This window comes from Carcharodon carcharias, chromosome 19, assembly GCF_017639515.1.
Source record: "Carcharodon carcharias isolate sCarCar2 chromosome 19, sCarCar2.pri, whole genome shotgun sequence".
Classification (NCBI taxonomy): domain Eukaryota; kingdom Metazoa; phylum Chordata; class Chondrichthyes; order Lamniformes; family Lamnidae; genus Carcharodon; species Carcharodon carcharias.
The window spans coordinates 112,241,781-112,261,861 of record NC_054485.1 but is presented as its reverse complement, the minus strand read 5'-3'; the positions used below and the strand labels follow the sequence as shown (position 1 = coordinate 112,261,861).

The window sequence follows — 20,081 nt, the reverse complement described above, 5'->3', positions numbered from 1 at the left end:
CCTTTACCCACGGAGAAGTGGGGTGGGGGTGGTGAAGATTCAGGCGAGGGAAGGAGATTAGGAAATAAAATCATCCTGGGGAATGAGATGTCCCGAATTGTCTTCATTCCACAAGACTCGACCCTTAATTGGATTTCCTCAGCTAATTGCTGACAGCACTGGGTGGATTAAAGAGGGAGGGGACGTGGGGTGGGGCATTGAATCAGTCCCATTCCTGCTGAGAGTGAGCTGGGAGAGGGAGCCTCTCTGTCAAGATGAAGTCTGTCCTGGCTCTCTCCATCTTCCTCTTGTTCCTCGCCGTGGGTAAGTGGACCAAACCCTAGTAACAGGGCAGGGCAGACTGGCGAATAAACCTGGAACTTCCTCCCGGCCTCCCTCTGTGCCTCCATCACCCCCCTCACCCTCTGCGACAGGCTGAGACATAGTGAGGGCATTTTGTAGCTCCCAGTACTGCGATGGTGCAGGTGAAGTGTTTGGAGGGTAAGGAGTGGGCTGGAGGCGTCAGCAACCTGGATGGTCGGGGGTGGGAGGTTCAGGGATCGGAATAACTTTGTCCTGTTCTGAATGTCCGGTTGTTACAGGTGCTTGCCCTGAATTTCGGTGATTTCAGTCTAATTCTGGGAGCTGGGAGCCTCAAACCACCTCTGCATGTGTTCCTATCGAACAGTTCATGTTGTAAACTGTTCCGAGGTGGATCACAGGAACCAGCACCATAAATAACTTGATGCTGAGTGGCATGGGACAGCAGACTGGACAGATTGGTCAGAGAAACAGAGGCACGCCAGACGGACAGCAGACTGGACAGACAGCAGACCGGACAGACAGCAGACCGGACAGACAGCAGACTGGACAGACAGCAGACCAGACAGACAGCAGACCGGACAGACAGCAGACCGGACAGACAGCAGACCGGACAGACAGCAGACAAGGCAGACAGCAGACCGGACAGACAGCAGACCGGACAGACAGCAGACCGGACAGACAGCAGACCGGACAGACAGCAGACCGGACAGACAGCAGACAAGGCAGACAGCAGACAAGGCAGACAGCAGACCGGACAGACAGCAGACCGGACAGACAGCAGACAAGGCAGACAGCAGACAAGGCAGACAGCAGACCGGACAGGCAGCAGACCAGACAGATAACAGACCAGACAGACAGCAGAACAGCCATTCAGATAGCAGACCAGGCACAGGTAGCAGGCCAGACAGGCAGCAGAGCCGACAAACCAGACAGACAGCAGACAGACAGACAGCAGACAGACAGACAGACAGACAGACTACGGCCTGTAAGCAGCATTTACATATTTGTGTAACTGCTTTTTTTTTGCGTGTTTACTGGGAAACAACAGACTTGCTGTTGACCAGACTGAGAAAATCCCCATCATTCTGGAATTTTCTGTGATCATTGGGGAATTTAAAGTGAAGACGTGACAAGGGGAAGTTTACTTTAGAATCTGCTCAGAGTCTGTAAACAGCAGGAGCAGAGTCACAGGTGCAGGCAGGTGCTACACGACACCGATCATCTCCCCGAGTCCACAGACCTGATCGGGACAGTGACAGAGGCAACTATTGTGGTAATCGGGGGTGTAATACACCTTTAAGAGTGTATGAGCAGATTGACCACATGACTGTAAGACCCAATATCTGTGTAGCGCGGGCACCCATGTTAACGTTAGTCTGGAGTAGGGTCTGGCTGGAGACGCACACATCGCGTTCATGCTCTGTTGTCTGTGTAAATAATTAGTATGTGCTTCATTTCACATTGGTCTCTGCTTCTGCTGTATATTGTAATCGACTCACCCGCCGACAGATAAACCTGCAACCGGTTCATGAGCAAAGCGACCCCAAAGTAAAACACAACAACTGGCGACGAGGCAAAATGCAACCAGCCAACGATACGAAGGAAACTCAACTGTAGTGAATCAGCCAAGCCTTGCAGGCCGATTGTAAGTACAGCTCTCGCCATAGCCATCGAAGTTATCTCCCTCCGCTATACCACAATTTGGCTACAGTGAACCATTTGATCAGGGCCACCGATGACTGGTCACATTATATTGAACACCTCGAGTTTTTCATTTTGGCCAATGACATATTGGGGGAGGAGAAGAGGCGAGCAATCCTCTTATTAACTTGTAGCAGTAAAACATGCAGCCCAATTCGTAATTTAACTACACCCAACGTCCCAGATTCCAAGGGCTTTGATGAATTGGTGAACCTTCTAAAAAGCCACTTTCAGCCAAACTCTAGGTAACAGCGCAGCGTTTTAAATTCAATTCGAGGTGCCGCTGGAGAGTCAGTCGCTTGCTGTGTAGCAGCCTTAAAACAACTGACAGAGCGCTGTGAGTTCAGGATATCGATCAACAACACGGTAAGAGGCTTATTAGTCTGTGGGATTAACGAAGACGCCATTGAAAAACAGTTGTTGTCAGAAACCAATTTAGACTTCAGCAAGGTGCTGAGTGCATTAGCAATATTGTAAAGACAGGTTAGGACAAAATTTCAATTTAAAAAGGCAGAAATCATGAAATCCGTGTAATAGAGGAGCCAGAAGAAAGAGAGTCAGATAGTTACTCGCTACACAACTTAAAAATGGGTAAAACAACCAATCAATGTGACAGTGGAAGTCAATGGGAAACCCATCCAAATGGAGGTGGATACAGGGGCATCGGCGACAGCTACAGGGGAACATACGTTTAAAAATCTGAATGGAGGAGGCCACTCACTAAAGCTGGAAAATTCAGAGGCTAAATTAAAGATTTATACTGGTGAAGACAGACGAGTAAGAGGTATGGAAGCCAGTCAGTTAATCTACCCTGATGGTGGTAGCTGGCAGAGGACCGATTCTCCTCGGATAAACTGGTGAAGAGAGATTAATCTCGAGAGGTTACCGAGATCCCAGTCAAGCAGGGAATGTAAAGACTCAACAAAAGGAACTTGTAGAGCTGATGCTTCAGGGCAGAGATCGAGCTGAAGTCAGTAACCTCCAAAAAGAAACAGAAAACCTGCTGAAGGACTTTCGCACATTGCAAAATCTCCTCAGACGAGGGAGAAGGGGAAGAATTCAGCATTTCTCTGGCCGAGATAAAGAATCGATTAGCTGAGAAAACACTTCATTCTTCAGGAAACAACTAACAAATATAAAAAAAGGAAACAGGAGAATTGGAGAATCAGCTGCCTGGAAGCCAAGAGACTTTAAAAATCTAGACCCCTGGCTTTGCAAAGGAGCTGACCGATGGGGGGCTGCTGGAAGACTCAACTTCACTTCAGCTGAGCCTAGCCTGGCCAACAGAGAAGTTGGGAAGAAGGTTGAGATTAAAATCAGCGTTGCCAAGAAGAAAACCCATCAAAAGAAGGCACATAGAAGGAGAAAGTGGAATTATAAATTTATAATTTAAAAAAATATATGTATTTTTCTTTTCCCACCTATTTTTAAATTTATGGCGATCTATTGTTTTATCTCCACCTTTTAGCTCATTTCGATCCCTTCCCCCCACCTCACCCCCAACAGAGCCATCTGCCACTAGCTTGCTACCCTTAATGTCCCCATTAGCACATTCCTTAGATAATATTACCACCGTCAACACCCCTTTGTCCTTTTGTCTGTGACATCTTTGGCAATCTCTTCTTTGTCTCCACCTATCACTGGCCCCCTATCCAGCTCTACCAGTCCCGCCCCCCTCTACCAGCTTGTATTTCACCACATTTTTATATTTCCTTAGTTCTGTTGAAGAGCCATATTGGACTCGAAACGTTAACTGTGTTCCCCTCCACAGATGCTGCCAGACCTGCTGAGTTTTTCCAGGTATTTTTGAAATTTTGTTTTGGATTTCCAGCATCTGCAGTTTTTTGCTTTTCTATTAAGGCAGCTGATCATTCTGTGCTGCATTTAGCCTCACCCAACAGCCTGGTCCTCAGAACCTGCCTGGGGGCTGCCCTTTGTGTTATCAAACTAAGAGGGGAGAGGCAGGAGGAGTGCAGGTGATGGGGCCTGAGATAGGGTGAAAGAATTCCCTTTGAAGCCTACACCACAGGTAGAAGGAACTCCCCTTACTTTGGAAGTGCCTGTTGCACCTGATAAAGCTGAGAGAGTCCAAAAGACCAATTTACAGGTCCCTGCTGGGGAGACAAGTAGACAGATAATTCCTGAGAGAGAGGCCTCAGTTAAACCATCCAAAGTCGTGGAGCTACCACATTTGACATGTTTGAAGAAGCCTCCAGAGAGACTGAATTTGTAAATAGCTTATTTACATAAATAGTTAATATATAGTAAAGATTGCAAATTGTACTTTCAAGTAAAGGGGAGGGATGTGATATTCGGAGGTGTAATACACCTTTAAGAGACTGTGAGCAGATCGACCACGTGACTGTAAGACCCAATATTTGTGTAGCTCAGGCTACATTGTTAACGTTAGTCTGGAGTAGGGTCTGGCTGGAGACGCACATATCACATTAATGCTCTGTTGTCTGTGTAAATAAATAGAATGCGCTTCATTTCACATTGGTCTCTGCGTCTGATGTAATATTGTAATGGACTCAGCCGCCGGCACATAAACCTGCAACCGGTTCACGAGCAAAGTAACCCTGTAGTAAAACGTAAGAGCTATAATAACTGGCCCAAAACCAGCTCCAGGGTAAAGAGCAGGTCAGTGTTCCGCTTCCGATAGCATTCCAGTGGCCTCTGCTGGCAATTGTTTGTATCAGTCGATGGCGCAAGAAGGAGGGTCAACTGTGAAGCTTTCACAGTCAAACAATTAAAAAGCACAAACTGTCCAAGCTGTTGAGTAAAGCTTAACCATGAGATGTAGGCATGTGTTATTACACAGTGTTACAGTGAGAAGGAGGTTATACACACAGTGTTACAGTGAGAGGGGTATTATTAAACACAGTGTTACAGTGAGAGGTGTGTTATTAAAAAGTGTTACAGTGAGGGGCGTGTTATACACACAGTGTTAGAGTGAGGGGAGTGTTATACACACGGTGTTACAGTGAAGGGTGTGTTATACACACAGGGCTGCAGTGAGGGGTGTGTTATACACACAGTGTTACAGTGAGGGGTGTGTTATTACACAGTGTTACAGTGAGGATTTGTTATATACACAGTGTTAGAGTGAATGGTATATTATAAACACAGTGTTATCATGAGGGGTGTGTTATTAAACAGTTTTACAGTGAGAGGTATGTTATTACACAGTGTTACAGTGAGTGGTGTGTTATAGACACAGTGTTACAGTGAGGGTGTGTTATACACACAGCGTTACAGTGAGAGGTGTGTTATACACACAGTGTTACAGGGAGGGTTTGTTGTACACACAGGGTTGCAGTTAGTGGAACGTTATACACTCAGTGTTAGAGTGAGGGGTGTGTTATACACACAGTGTTACAGTGAAGTTGTGTTATACACACAGGGTTGCAGTGAAGGGTTTGTTATACACACAGTGTTACAGTGAGGGTCTGTTAGTACACATTGTTAGAGTGAGGGGTGTGTTATACACACAGTGTTACATTGAAGGGTGTGTTATACAGACCATGTTACAATGAGGGCTTTGTTATACACACAGTGTTACAGTGAGGGGTTTGTTATACACACAGTGTTACAGTGAAGGGTGAGTTATACATACAATGTTACAGTGAGGGGTGTGTTATACACACAGTGTTGCAGTGAGGGCCGTGTTATACACACAGTGTTACAGTGAACGGTGTGTTATACACACAGTGTTACAGTGAGGGCGTGTTATACACACAGCATTACAGTGAGAGGTGTGTTATACACACAGTGTTACAGTGAGGGTTTGTTTTACACACAGTGTTACAGTGAGGAGTGGGTTATTTAACAGTGTTACAGTGACAGGTATTTTATTACACAGTGTTACAGTGAGGGTTTGTTATACACACAGTCTTACACTGAGGGGCGTGTTATACACACAGTGTTTGAGTGAGGGAAGTGTTATACACACAGTGTTACAGTGAAGGGTGTGTTATACACATAGGGTTGCATTGAAGGGTGTGTTATACACACAGGATTACAGTGAGGGGTGTGTTATTACACCGTGTTACAGTGAGGGTTTGTTATACACACAGTGTTAGAGTGAAGAATGTGTTATACACACAATGTTACCATGAGGGGAGTGTTATACACACAGTGTTACAGTGAGGGTTTTTTTTATACACACAGCGTTACAGTGAGGGGTGTGTTATCCACACAGTGTTACCATGAGGGGTGTGTTATACACACAGCGTTACAGGAGGGGTGTGTTATATTCATAATGTTAGAGTGAAGGGTGTGTTACACAAACAGTGTTACAGTCAGGGGTGTGTTATACACACAGTGTTGCAGTGACGGGTGTGATATACACACAGTGTTAGAGTGAGGGGTGTGTTATTCACGCAGTGTTACAGTGAAGGGTGGGTTATACACACAGTGTTACAGTGAGGGGTTTGTTATACACACAGTGTTACAGTGAGGGGTTTGTTATACACACAGTGTTGCACTGAAGGCTGAGTTATACATGCAGTGTTACAGTGAGGTGCGTGTTATACACACAGTGATACAGTCAGTGGTGTGTTATACACACAGTGTTGCAGTGAGGGCTGTGTTATACACACAGTGTTACAGTGAGGGGAGTGTTATACACACAGTGTTACAGTGAAGGGTGTGTTATACACACAGGGCTGCAGTGAGGGGTGTGTTATACACACAGTGTTACAGTGAGGGGTGTGTTATTACACAGTGTTACAGTGAGGATTTGTTATACACACAGTGTTAGAGTGAAGGGTGTTTTATACACACAGTGTTACCATGAGGGGTGTGTTATTAAACAGTGTTACAGTGAGAGGTATGTTATTACACAGTGTTACAGTGAATGGTGTGTTATGCACACAGTGTTACAGAGAGTATGTGTTATACACACAGCGTTACGGTGAGAGGTGTGTCATACACACAGGGTTGCAGTGAGGGGTTTGTTATACACACAGTGTTACAGTGAGCGTGTGTCAGTACACAGTGTTAGAGTGAGGGCTCTGTTATACACACAGTGTTACATTGAAGGGTGTGTTATACAAACAGTGTTACAGTGAGGGGTTTGTTATACACACAGTGTTACAGTGAGGGGTTTGTTATACACACAGTGTTACAGTGAGGGGTGTGTTATACACACAGTGTTACAGTGAAGGGTGAGTTATACATACAGTGTTACAGTGAGGGGTTTGTTATACACACAGTGTTACAGTGAGGGGTTTGTTATACACACAGTGTTACAGTGAAGGGTGAGTTATACATAAAGTGTTACAGTGAGGTGTGTGTTATACACACAGTGATACAGTGAGTGGTGTGTTATACACACAGTGTTGCAGTGAGGGCTGTGTTATACACACAGTTTTACAGTGAGAGGTGTGTTATACACACAGTGTTACAGTGAGGGATGTGTTATACACACAGTGTTGCAGTGAGGGGTGTGTTATACATACAGCGTTACAGTGAGGGGTGTGTTATTACACAGTGTTACAGTGAGTGGTGTGTTATACACACAGTGTTGCAGTGAGGGCTGTGTTATGCACACAGTTTTACAGTGAGAGGTGTGTTATACACACAGTGTTACAGTGAGGGATGTGTTATACACACAGCGTTACAGTGAGGGGTGTGTTATTACACAGTGTTACAGTGAGGGATGTGTTATACACACAGTGTTGCAGTGAGGGGTGTGTTATACATACAGCGTTACAGTGAGGGGTGTGTTATTACACAGTGTTACAGTGAGTGATGTGTTATACACACAGTGTTGCAGTGAGGGCTGTGTTATGCACACAGTTTTACAGTGTGAGGTGTGTTATACACACAGTGTTACAGTGAGGGATGTGTTATACACACAGCGTTACAGTGAGGGGTGTGTTATTACACAGTGTTACAGTGAGTGGTGTGTTATACACACAGTGTCGCAGTGAGGGCTGTGTTATACACACAGTTTTACAGTGAGAGGTGTGTTCTTCTCCGCCGATGCTGCCGGACCTGCTGAGTTTTTCCAGGTAATTCTGTTTTTGTTTTGGATTTCCAGCATCCGCAGTTTTTTTGTTTTTATCTCTGTGTTACAGTGAGTGTTTGTTATACACACAGTGTTACAGTGAGGGGCGTGTTATACACACAGTGTTAGAGTGAGGGGAGTGTTATTCACACAGTGTTACAGTGAAGGGTGTGTAATACACACTGGGCTGCAGTGAGGGGTGTGTTATACACACAGTGTTACAGTGAGGGGTGTGTTATACATACAGTGTTACAGTGAGGGGTGTGTTATTACACAGTGTTACAGTGAGGGTGTGTTATTAAACAGTGTTACATTGAGAGGTATGTTATTACACCGTGTTACAGTGACAGGTGTGTTATGCACACAGTGTTACAGTGAGGGTGTGTTATACACACAGCGTTACAGTGAGAGGTGTGTTATACACTCAGGGTTGCAGTGAGGGGTTTGTTATACACACAGTGTTACAGTGAGGGTGTTTTAGTACACAGTGTTAGAGTGATGGCTCTGTTATACACACAGTGTTACATTGAAGGTTGTGTTATACACACAGTGTTACAGTGAGGGGTTTGTTATACACACAGTGTTACAGTGAGGGGTTTGTTATACACACAGTGTTACAGTGAAGGGTGAGTTATACATACAGTGTTACAGTGAGGGGTTTGTTATACACACAGTGATACAGTGAGTGGTGTGTTACACACACTGTGTTGCAGTGAGGGCTGTGTTATACACACAGTGTTACAGTGATGGGTGTGTTATACATGCAGTGTTGCAGTGAGGGGTGTGTTATACATACAGTGTTACAGTGAGGGGTGTGTTATTACACATTGTTACAGTGAGGGTTTGTTATACACACAGTGTTACAGTGAGGGGCGTGTTATATACACAGTGTTACAGTGAAGGGTGTGTTATACACACAGGGCTGCAGTGAGGGGTGTGTTATACGCACAGTGTTGCAGTGAGGGATGTGTTATTACACAGTGTTACAGTAAGGATTTGTAATACACACAGTGTTAGAGTGAAGGGTGTGTTATACACACAGTGTTATCATGAGGGGTGTGTTATTAAACAGTGTTACAGTGAGATGTATGTTATTACACAGTGTTACAGTGAGTGGTGTGTTATAGACACAGTGTTACAGTGAGGGTTTATCATACACACAGCGTTACAGTGAGAGGTGTGTTATACACACAGTGTTACAGTGAGGGTTTGTTATACACACAGTCCTACAGTGAGGGGTGTGTTATACACACAGTGTTAGAGTGAGGGGTGGGTTATTAAACAGAGTTACAGTGACAGGTATTTTATTACACAGTGTTACAGTTAGTGGTGTGCTTTACACACAGTGTTACAGTGAAGGGTGTGTTATACACACAGTGTTACAGTGAGGGCGTGTTATACACACAGCATTACAGTGAGAGGTGTGTTATACACACAGTGTTACAGTGAGGGTTTGTTTTACACACAGAGTTACAGTGACGGGAGTGTTATACACACAGTGTTACAGTGAAGGGTGTGTTATGCACACAGTGTTGCAGTGAGGGGTGTGTTATACACAGAGTGTTACAATGTGGGGTGTGTTATTACACAATGTTACAGTGAAGGTTTGTTATTCACACAGTCCTACAGTGAGGGGTGTGTTATACACACAGTGTTACAGTGAGGGGTGGGTTATTAAACAGTGTTACAGTGACAGGTATTTTATTACACAGTGTTACAGTGAGTGGTGTGCTTTACACACAGTGTTACAGTGAAGGGTGTGTTATACACAGAGTGTTACAGTGAGGGGTGTGTTATTACACAGTGTTACAGTGAGGGTTTGTTATACACACAGTCTTACAGTGAGGGGCGAGTTATACACACAGTGTTAGAGTGAGGGAAGTGTTATACACACAGTGTTACAGTGAAGGGTGTGTTATACACATAGGGTTGCATTGAAGGGTGTGATATACACACAGGATTACAGTGAGGGGTGTGTTATTACTCCGTGTTACAGTGAGGGTTTGTTATACACACAGTGTTAGAGTGAAGAATGTGTTATACACACAATGTTACCATGAGGGGAGTGTTATACACACAGTGTTACCGTGAGTGGTGTGTTATACACACAGCGCTACAGTGAGGTGTGTGTTATACACACAATGTTACTGTGAAGGGTGTGTTATACAACCAGTGTTACAGTCAGGGGTGTGTTATACACACAGTGTTGCAGTGGCGGGTGTGCTATACACACAGTGTTAGAGTGAGGGTTGTGTTATACACACAGTGTTACAGTGAAGGGTGAATTATACACACAGTGTTACAGTGAGTGGTTTGTTATACGCACAGTGTTACAGTGAGGGGTTTGTTATTCACACAGTGTTACAGTGAAGGGTGAGTTATACATAAAGTGTTACAGTGAGGTGTGTGTTATACACACAGTGATACAGTGAGTGGTGTGTTATACACACAGTGTTGCAGTGAGGGCTGTGTTATACACACAGTTTTACAGTGAGTGGTGTGTTATACACACAGTGTTACAGTGAGGGATGTGTTATACACACAGTGTTGCAGTGAGGGGTGTGTTATACATACAGCGTTACAGTGAGGGGTGTGTTATTACACAGTGTTACAGTGAGTGTTTGTTATACACACAGTGTTACAGTGAGGGGCGTGTTATACACACAGTGTTAGATTGAGGGGAGTGTTATTCACACAGTGTTGCAGTGAGGGCTGTGTTATACACACAGTTTTACAGTCAGAGGTGTGTTATACACACAGTGTTACAGTGAGGGGTTTGTTACTTTACACAGTTTTGCTGTTAGGTGTTTGTTATTTTACACAGTGTTACAGTTAGAAGTTTGTTATTTTACACAGTATTACAGTGAGGGAATTTTTTTATTTTAAACAGTGTTACAGTCAGTTGTTTGTTATTTTACACAGTATTACATTTAGGGGTTTGTTATTTTCACAGTGTTACAGTTAGTGGTTTGTTATTTTACACAGTGTTACAGTTAGGTGTTTGTTACTTTACACAGTGTTACAGTTAAAGGGTTTGTTATTTTACACAGTGTTATAGTTATGGGTTTCTTATTTTACACAATGTAACAGTTAGGAATTTGTTATTTTAGACAGCGTAACAGTTTGGGGTTTGTGATTTCACACAGCATTAATGTTAGAGGTTTGTTATTTTACACAGTGTTACAGTTAGGGGTTCGTTATTTTACACAGTGTAACAGTTAGAGGTTTGTTATTTAACACAGTGTTACAGTTAGAGGTTTGTTATTTTACACAGTGTTACAGTTAGAGGTTTGTTATTTTACACTGTATTACAGTTAGGGGTTTGTTATTTTACACAGTGTTACAGTTAGGAGTTTGTTATTTTACACATTGTTATAGTTAGGGTTTTGTTATTTTACACATTGTTACAGTTAGGGGTTTGTTATTTTACACAGTGTTATAGTTATGGGTTTCTTATTTTACACAATGTTACAGTTAGGAATTTGTTATTTTAGACAGCGTAACAGTTTGGGGTTTGTGATTTCACACAGCATTAATGTTAGAGGTTTGTTATTTTACACAGTGTAACAGTTAGGGGTTTGTTATTTTACACAGTATTACAGTTAGGGGTTTGTTATTTTACACAGTCTTACAGCTAGGAGTTTGTTATTTTACACAGTGTAACAGTTAGAGGTTTGTTATTTTACACAGTATTACAGTTAGGGGTTTGTTATTTTACACAGTATTACAGTTAGGGGTTTGTTATTTTACACAGTGTTACAGTTAGGAGTTTGTTATTTTACTCAGTGTTACATTTTGGAGATTGTTATTTTACACAGTGTTACAATTAGGAGTTTGTTACTTTACACAGTTTTGCAGTTAGGTGTTTGTTATTTTACACAGTGTTACTGTTAGAAGTTTGTTATTTTACACAGTGTTACAGTTGGGGGTTTGTTATATTAATCAGTATTACTGTTAGGGGTTTGTTATCTTCACAGTGTTACAGTTAGTGGTTTGTTATTTTACACAGTGTTACAGTTAGGTGGTTTGTTATTTTAAACAGTGTTACAGTTAGGAATCTGTTCTTTTACACAGCATTACAGTTAGTGGTTTGTTATTTTACACAGTGTTACAGTGAGGGGATTTGTTATTTTAAACCGTGTTACAGTTAGGAATCTGTTATTTTACACAGCGTTACATTTAGGGTTTGTGATTTTAAACAGCATTAAAGTTATGGGTTTGTTAATTTACACTGTGTTAAGTAACGAGTTTGTTATTTTACACAGTGTTAAGTAACGGGTTTGTTATTTTACACAGTGTTACAGTTAGGAGTTTGTTATTTTACACCGTGTTACACTTAGGGGTTTGTTATTTTACTCTGTGTTACAGTTAGGGGTTTGTTAGTTTACACAGTGTTACAGTTAGGGTTTTGTTACTTTACACAGTTTTGCACTTAGGTGTTTGTTATTTTACACAGTGTTACAGTTAGAAGTGTGTTATTTTACACCCTGTTACAGTTAGGGATTTGTTATTTTACACAGTATTACAGTGAGGGATTTTTTTTATTGTAAACTGTGTTACAGTTAGTGGTTTGTTATTTTACACAATGTTACATCTAGGTGTTTGTTATTTTAAACAGTATTACAGTTAGGGATTTGTTATCTTCACAGTGTTACAGTCAGTTGTTTGTTATTTTACACAGTATTACATTTAGGGGTTTGTTATTTTCACAGTGTTACAGTTAGTGGTTTGTTATTTTACACAGTGTTACAGTTAGGTGTTTGTTACTTTACACAGTGTTACAGTTAAAGGGTTTGTTATTTTACACAGTGTTATAGTTATGGGTTTCTTATTTTACACAATGTTACAGTTAGGAATTTGTTATTTTAGACAGCGTAACAGTTTGGGGTTTGTGATTTCACAAAGCATTAATGTTAGAGGTTTGTTATTTTACACATTGTTACAGTTAGGGTTTTGTTATTTTACACAGTGTAACAGTTGGAGGTTTGTTATTTTACACAGTGTTACAGTTAGGGGTTCGTTATTTTACACAGTGTAACAGTTAGAGGTTTGTTATTTAACACAGTGTTACAGTTAGAGGTTTGTTATTTTACACAGTGTTACAGTTAGAGGTTTGTTATTTTACACAGTATTACAGTTAAGGGTTTGTTATTTTACACAGTGTTACAGTTAGGGGTTTGTTATTTTACACATTGTTACAGTTAGGGTTTTGTTATTTTACACAGTGTAACAGTTGGAGGTTTGTTATTTTACACAGTATTACAGTTAGGGGTTTGTTATTTTACACAGTCTTACAGCTAGGAGTTTGTTATTTTACACAGTGTAACAGTTAGAGGTTTGTTATTTTACACAGTATTACAGTTAGGGGTTTGTTATTTTACACAGTATTACAGTTAGGGGTTTGTTATTTTACACAGTGTTACAGTTAGGAGTTTGTTATTTTACTCGGTGTTACATTTTGGAGATTGTTATTTTACACAGTGTTACAATTAGGAGTTTGTTACTTTACACAGTTTTGCAGTTAGGTGTTTTTTATTTTACACAGTGTTACTGTTAGAAGTTTGTTATTTTACACAGTGTTACAGTTGGGGGTTTGTTATATTAATCAGTATTAAAGTTAGGGGTTTGTTATCTTCACAGTGTTACAGTTAGTGGTTTGTTATTTTACACAGTGTTACAGTTAGGTGGTTTGTTATTTTAAACAGTGTTACAGTTAGGAATCTGTTCTTTTACACAGCATTACAGTTAGTGGTTTGTTATTTTACACAGTGTTACAGTGAGGGGATTTGTTATTTTAAACCGTGTTACAGTTAGGAATCTGTTATTTTACACAGCGTTACATTTAGGGTTTGTGATTTTAAACAGCGTTAAAGTTATGGATTTGTTATTTTACACTGTGTTAAGTAACAGGTTTGTTATTTTACACAGTGTTAAGTAACGGGTTTGTTATTTTACACAGTGTTACACTTAGGGGTTTGTTATTTTACTCTGTGTTACAATTAGGGGTTTGTTAGTTTACACAGTGTTACAGTTAGGGTTTTGTTACTTTACACAGTTTTGCACTTAGGTGTTTGTTATTTTACACAGTGTTACAGTTAGAAGTGTGTTATTTTACACCCTGTTACAGTTAGGGATTTGTTATTTTACACAGTATTACAGTGAGGGATTTTTTTTATTGTAAACTGTGTTACAGTTAGTGGTTTGTTATTTTACACAATGTTACATCTAGGTGTTTGTTATTTTAAACAGTATTACAGTTAGGGATTTGTTATCTTCACAGTGTTACAGTTAGTGGTTTGTTGTTTTACACAGTGTTACAGTTAGGGGTTTGTTATTTTACACAGTGTTACAGTTAGGAATCTGCTATTTTACACAGCATTACAATTAGTGGTTTGTTATTTTACACAGTGTTACAATTCGGTGGTTTGTTATTTTAAACAGTGTTTCAGTTAGGAATCTGTTATTTTACACAGTGTTACAGTTAGGTGGTGTCTTATTTTACACAGTGTTGCATTTAGGGGTTTGTTATTTTACAAAGTGTAACAGTTAGGGGTTTGTTATTTTACAAAGTGTTACAGTTAGGTGTTTGTTATTTTACACAGCGTTACAGTTAGGGTTTTGTTATTTTACACAGTGTTACAGTTAGGTGTTTGTTATTTTACACAGCATTACAGTTAGGGTTTTTTTATTTTACACAGTGTTACAGTTAGGGGTTTGTTATTTTACACAGTGTTACAGTTAGGTGTTTGCTATTTTACACAGTATTACAGTTAGGGTTTTGTTATTTTACACATTGTTACAGTTAGGGGTTTGTTAATTTACACAGTGTTACAGTTAGGGGTTTGTTATTTTACTCAGTATTACAGTTAGGGGTTTGTTATTTTACACAGTGTTACACTTAGGGGTTTGTTATCTTACACAGTGTTACAGTTAGGTGTTTGTTATTTTACACAGTGTTACAGTTAGAAGTTTGTTATTTTACACAGTGTTTCAGTTAGGGGTTTGCTATTTTACACAGTATTACAGTTAGAAGTTTGTTATTTTACACAGTGTTACAGTTAGGGGTTTGTTATTTTACACAGTATTACAGTGAGGGATTTTTTTTATTTTAAACAGTGTTACAGTTAGGTGTTTGTTATTTTACACAGTGTTACAGTTAGGGGTTTGTTATTTTACACAGTGTTACAGTTAAAGCGATTGTTATTTTACACAGTGTTACAGTTAAAGGGATTGTTATTTTACACAGTGTTACAGTTAGGAATTTATTATTTTACACAGCATAACAGTTTGGGGTTTGTGTTTTTACACAGCATTAATGTTAGGGGTTTGTTATTTTACACATTTTTACAGTTAGGGATTTCTTATTTTACACAGTATTACAGTTAGGGGTTTGTTATTTTACACAGTGTTACAGTTAGGGGTTTGTTATTTTACACAGTGTTACAGCTAGGGGTTTGTTATTTTACACAGTGTTACAGTTAGGGTTTGTTACTTTACACAGTGTTACAGTTATGGGTTTCTTACTTTACACAGTGTTACAGTTAGGAATTTGTTATTTTACACAGCGTAACAGTTTGGGGTTTGTGATTTTACACAGGATTAATGTTAGAGTTAGGGTTTTGTTATTTTACACAGTGTAACAGTTAGAGGTTTGTTATTTTACACAGTGTTACAGTTAGGGGTTTGTTATTTTACACATTGTTACAGTTAGTGGGGTTTGTTATTTTACAAAGTGTAACAGTTAGAGGTTTGTTTTTTTGCACAGTATTACAGTTAAGACTTTGTTATTTTACACAGTGTTACATTTTGAGGTTTGTTATTTTACACAGTGTTACAGTTAGGGGTTCGTTATTTTACACAGTGTAACAGTTAGAGGTTTGTTATTTAACACAGTGTTACAGTTAGAGGTTTGTTATTTTACACAGTGTTACAGTTAGAGGTTTGTTACTTTACACAGTGTTACAGTTAGGGGTTTGTTATTTTACACAGTATTACAGTTAGAGGTTTGTTATTTTACACAGTATTACAGTTAGGGGTTTGTTATTTTACACAGTGTTACAGTTAGGGGTTTGTTATTTTACACAGTGTTACAGTTAGAGGTTTGTTATTTTACACAGTGTTACAGTTAGAGGTTTGTTATTTTACACAGTGTTACAGTTAGGGGTTTGTTATTTTACACAGTGTTACAGTTAGAGGTTTGTTATTTTACACAGTATTACAGTTAGGGGTTTGTTATTTTACACAGTGTAACAGTTAGAGGTTTGTCATTTTACACAGTGTAACAGTTAGAGGTTTGTTATTTTGCACAGTGTTACAGTTAGGGGTTTGTTATTTTGCACAGTGTTACAGTTAGGGGTTTGTTATTTTACACAGTGTTACAGTTAGGGGTTTGTTATTTTACACAGTGTAACAGTTAGAGGTTTGTTATTTTACACTTTGTAACAGTTAGAGGTTTGTTATTTTACACAGTATTACAGTTAGGATTTTGTTATTTTACACAGTGTTACAGTTAGGGGTTTGTTATTTTACACATTGTTACAGTTAGGGTTTTGTCATTTTACACAGTGTAACAGTTAGAGGTTTGTTATTTTGCACAGTATTACAGTTAGTGGTTTGTTATTTTACACATTGTTACAGTTAGGGTTTTGTTATTTTACACAGTGTAACAGTTAGAGGTTTGTTATTTTGCACAGCATTACCGTCAGGGGTTTGTTATTTTCACAGTGTTACAGTTTGGACTTTGTTATTTTACACAGTGTTACATTTTGACGTTTGTTATTTTACACAGTGTTACAGTTAGGGGTTCGTTATTTTACACAGTGTTACAGTTGGGGGTTTGTTATTTTACACAGTATTACACTTCGGGGTTTGTTATTTTACACAGTGTTACAGTTAGGATATTGTCATTTAACACAGTATTACAGTTAGGGGTTTGTTATTTTACACTGTGTTACCGTTAGGATATTGTTATTTTACACAGTATTACAGTTAGGTGTTTGTTATTTTACCCAGTGTTACAGTTAGGGGTTTGTTACTTTACACAGATTTACAGTTTTGGATTTGTTATTTTAATGAATGTTACAATTAGGAGTTTGTTATTTTACACTGTGTTACAGTAGGAATCTGTTACTTTACACAATATTACAGTTAGGGTTTTGTAATTTTACACTTTGTAACAGTTAGAGGTTTGTTATTTTACACAGTATTACAGTTAGGGTTTTGTTATTTTACACATTGTTACAGTTAGGGGTTTGTTATTTTACACAGTGTTAAGTTAGGGGTTTGTTATTTTACACAGTATTACAGTTAGGGATTGGTTATTTTACACAGTGTTACAGTTCCAGGTTTGTTATTTTACACAGTGTTACAGTTAGGAGTTTGTTATTTTACACAGTGTTGCAGTTAGGTGTTTGTTATTTTACACAGTGTAACAGTTAGGGTTTTGTTATTTTACACTTTGTAACAGTTAGGGGTTTGTTATTTTACACAGCATTACATTTAGGGGTTTGCTATTTTGCACAGCGTTACAGTTAGGGTCTTGTTATTTTACTAAGTGTTACTGTTAGGGTTTTGTTATTTTACACAGTATTACAGTTAGAGATTGGTTATTTTACAAAGTGTTACAGTTCCGGGTTTGTTATTTTACACAGCGTTATATGTAGGGGTTTGCTATTTTACACAGCGTTACGGTTAGGGTTTTGTTATTTTACACAGCGTTACAGTTAGGAGTTTGTTATTTTACACAGTATTACAGTTAGGGTTTTGTTATTTTACACAGTGTTAGAGTTATTGTTTTGTTATTTTACACAGTATTACAGTTAGGGGTTTGTTATTTTACACATTATGACAGTTAGGGGTTTGTTATTTTACACCGTGTTACAGTTAGGGTTTTGTTATTTTACACAGTATTACATTGAGGGATTTTTTTATTTTAAACAGTGTTACAGTTAGGAGTTTGTTATTTTACACAGTGTTACAGTTAGTGTGGTTTGTTATTTTACACAGTGTTACAGCTAGAAGTTTGTTATTTTACACCGTGTTTCAGTTAGGGGTTTGTTATTTTACACCGTATTACAGTTAGGGTTTTGTTACTTGACACAGTGTAACAGTTAGGGGTTTGTTAATTTACACAGTGTTACAGTTAGGGTTTTGTTGTTTTACACAGTATTACAGTTAGGGGTTTGTTATTTTACACACTGTTACACTTAGGGGTTTGTAATTTTACACAGTATTACAGTTAGGAGTTTGTTATTTTACACAGTGTTACAGTTAGGAGTTTGTTATTTTACACAGTGTTACAGTTAGGGGTTTGTTATTTTACACCGTGTTACAGTTAGGGTTTTGTTATTTTACACAGTATTGCAGTGAGGGATTTTTTTATTTTAAACAGTGTTACAGTTAGGGGTTTGTTATTTTACACAGTATTACAGTTAGGAGTTTGTTATTTTACACAGTGTTACAGTTAGTGGGGTTTGTTATTTTACACAGTGTTACAGTTAGTGGGGTTTGTTATTTTACACAGTGTTACGCTCAGGGGTTTGTTATCTTACCCAATGTTACAGTTAGGGGTTTGTTACTTTACACAGTTTTGCAGTTATGTGTTTGTTATTTTACACAGTGTTACAGTTAGAAGTTTGTTATTTTACACAGTGTTTCAGTTAGGGGTTTGTTATTTTACACAGTATTACAGGTAGGGGTTTGTTATTTTACACAGTATTACAGTTAGGAGTTTGTTATTTGACACAGTATTACAGTTAGGGTTTTGTTATTTGACACAGTGTAACGGCTAGGGGTTTGTTAATTTACACAGTGTTACAGTTAGGGGTTTGTTATTTTACACAGTATTACAGTTAGGGGTTTGTTATTTTACACAGTGTTACACTTAGGAGTTTGTTATTTTACACAGTATTACAGTTAGGAGTTTGTTGTTTTACACAGTGTTACAGTTAGGGGTTTGTTACTTTACACAGTGTTACACTTCGGGATTTGTTATCTAACACAGTGCTACAGTTAGGGGTTTGTTACTTTACACAGTGTTACAGTTAGAAGTTTGTTATTTTACACAGTGTTTCAGTTAGGGGTTTGTTATTTTACACTGTATTACAGTGAGGGATTTTTTTATTTTAAACAGTGTTACAGTTAGGTGTTTGTTATTTTACACAGTATTACAGTTAGGGGTTTGTTATTTTACACAGTATTACAGTTAGGAGTTTGTTATTTTACACACTGTTACAGTTAGTGGGGTTTGTTACTTTACACAGTGTTACACTTAGGGGTTTGTTAGCTTACACAGTGTTACAGTTAGGGGTTTGTTACTTTACACAGTTTTGCAGTTATGTGTTTGTTATTTTACACAGTGTTACAGTTAGAAGTTTGTTATTTTACACAGTGTTACAGTTAGGGGTTTGTTATTTTACACAGTGTTACAGTAATGGGTTTGTTATTTTACACAGTGTTAGAGTTAGGATATTGTCATTTAATACAATATTACAGTTAGGAGTTTGTTATTTTACACATTATTACAGTGAGGGGCTTGTTATTTTACACGGTGTTACATTTAGGGGTTTGCTATTTTACACAGTATTACAGTTAGGGTTTTGTTATTTTGCACAGTGTTACAGTTAGTGGTTTGTTATTTTACACAGTATTACAGTTAGGGGTTTGTTATTTTAAACTGTGTTACATTTAGGTGTTTGTTATTTTACACAGTATTACATTTAGGGGTTTGTTATTTTACACAGTATTATAGTTAGGAGTTTGTTATTTTACACAGTGTTACAGTTAGTGGGGTTTGTTATTTTACACAGTGTTACACTTAGGGGTTTGTTATCTTACCCAGTGTTACAGTTAGGGGTTTGTTACTTTACACAGTTTTGCAGTTATGTGTTTGTTATTTTACACAGTGTTACAGTTAGAAGTTTGTTATTTTACACAGTGTTTCAGTTAGGGGTTTGTTATTTTACACAGTGTTACACTTAGGGGTTTGTTATTGTACACAGTGTAACAGTTAGGGTTTTGTTATTTGACACAGTGTAACAGTTAGGGGTTTGTTAATTTACACAGT

The 20,081-nt window shown here is 38.8% G+C and overlaps 1 protein-coding gene across 1 annotated transcript in view; it reads left to right on the top strand.

Moving 5' to 3' along the window:
• Positions 1-229: 229 nt before the first annotated feature.
• Positions 230-20,081, top strand: part of lypc (ly6 domain containing, pigment cell) — an 87,734-nt gene continuing 67,882 nt past the window's right edge. The window contains exon 1 of the mRNA XM_041212421.1: positions 230-303. Coding sequence (XP_041068355.1) covers positions 255-303 — 49 coding nt within the window. The 5' untranslated portion in view covers positions 230-254. The remainder of the gene's footprint in view (positions 304-20,081) is intronic.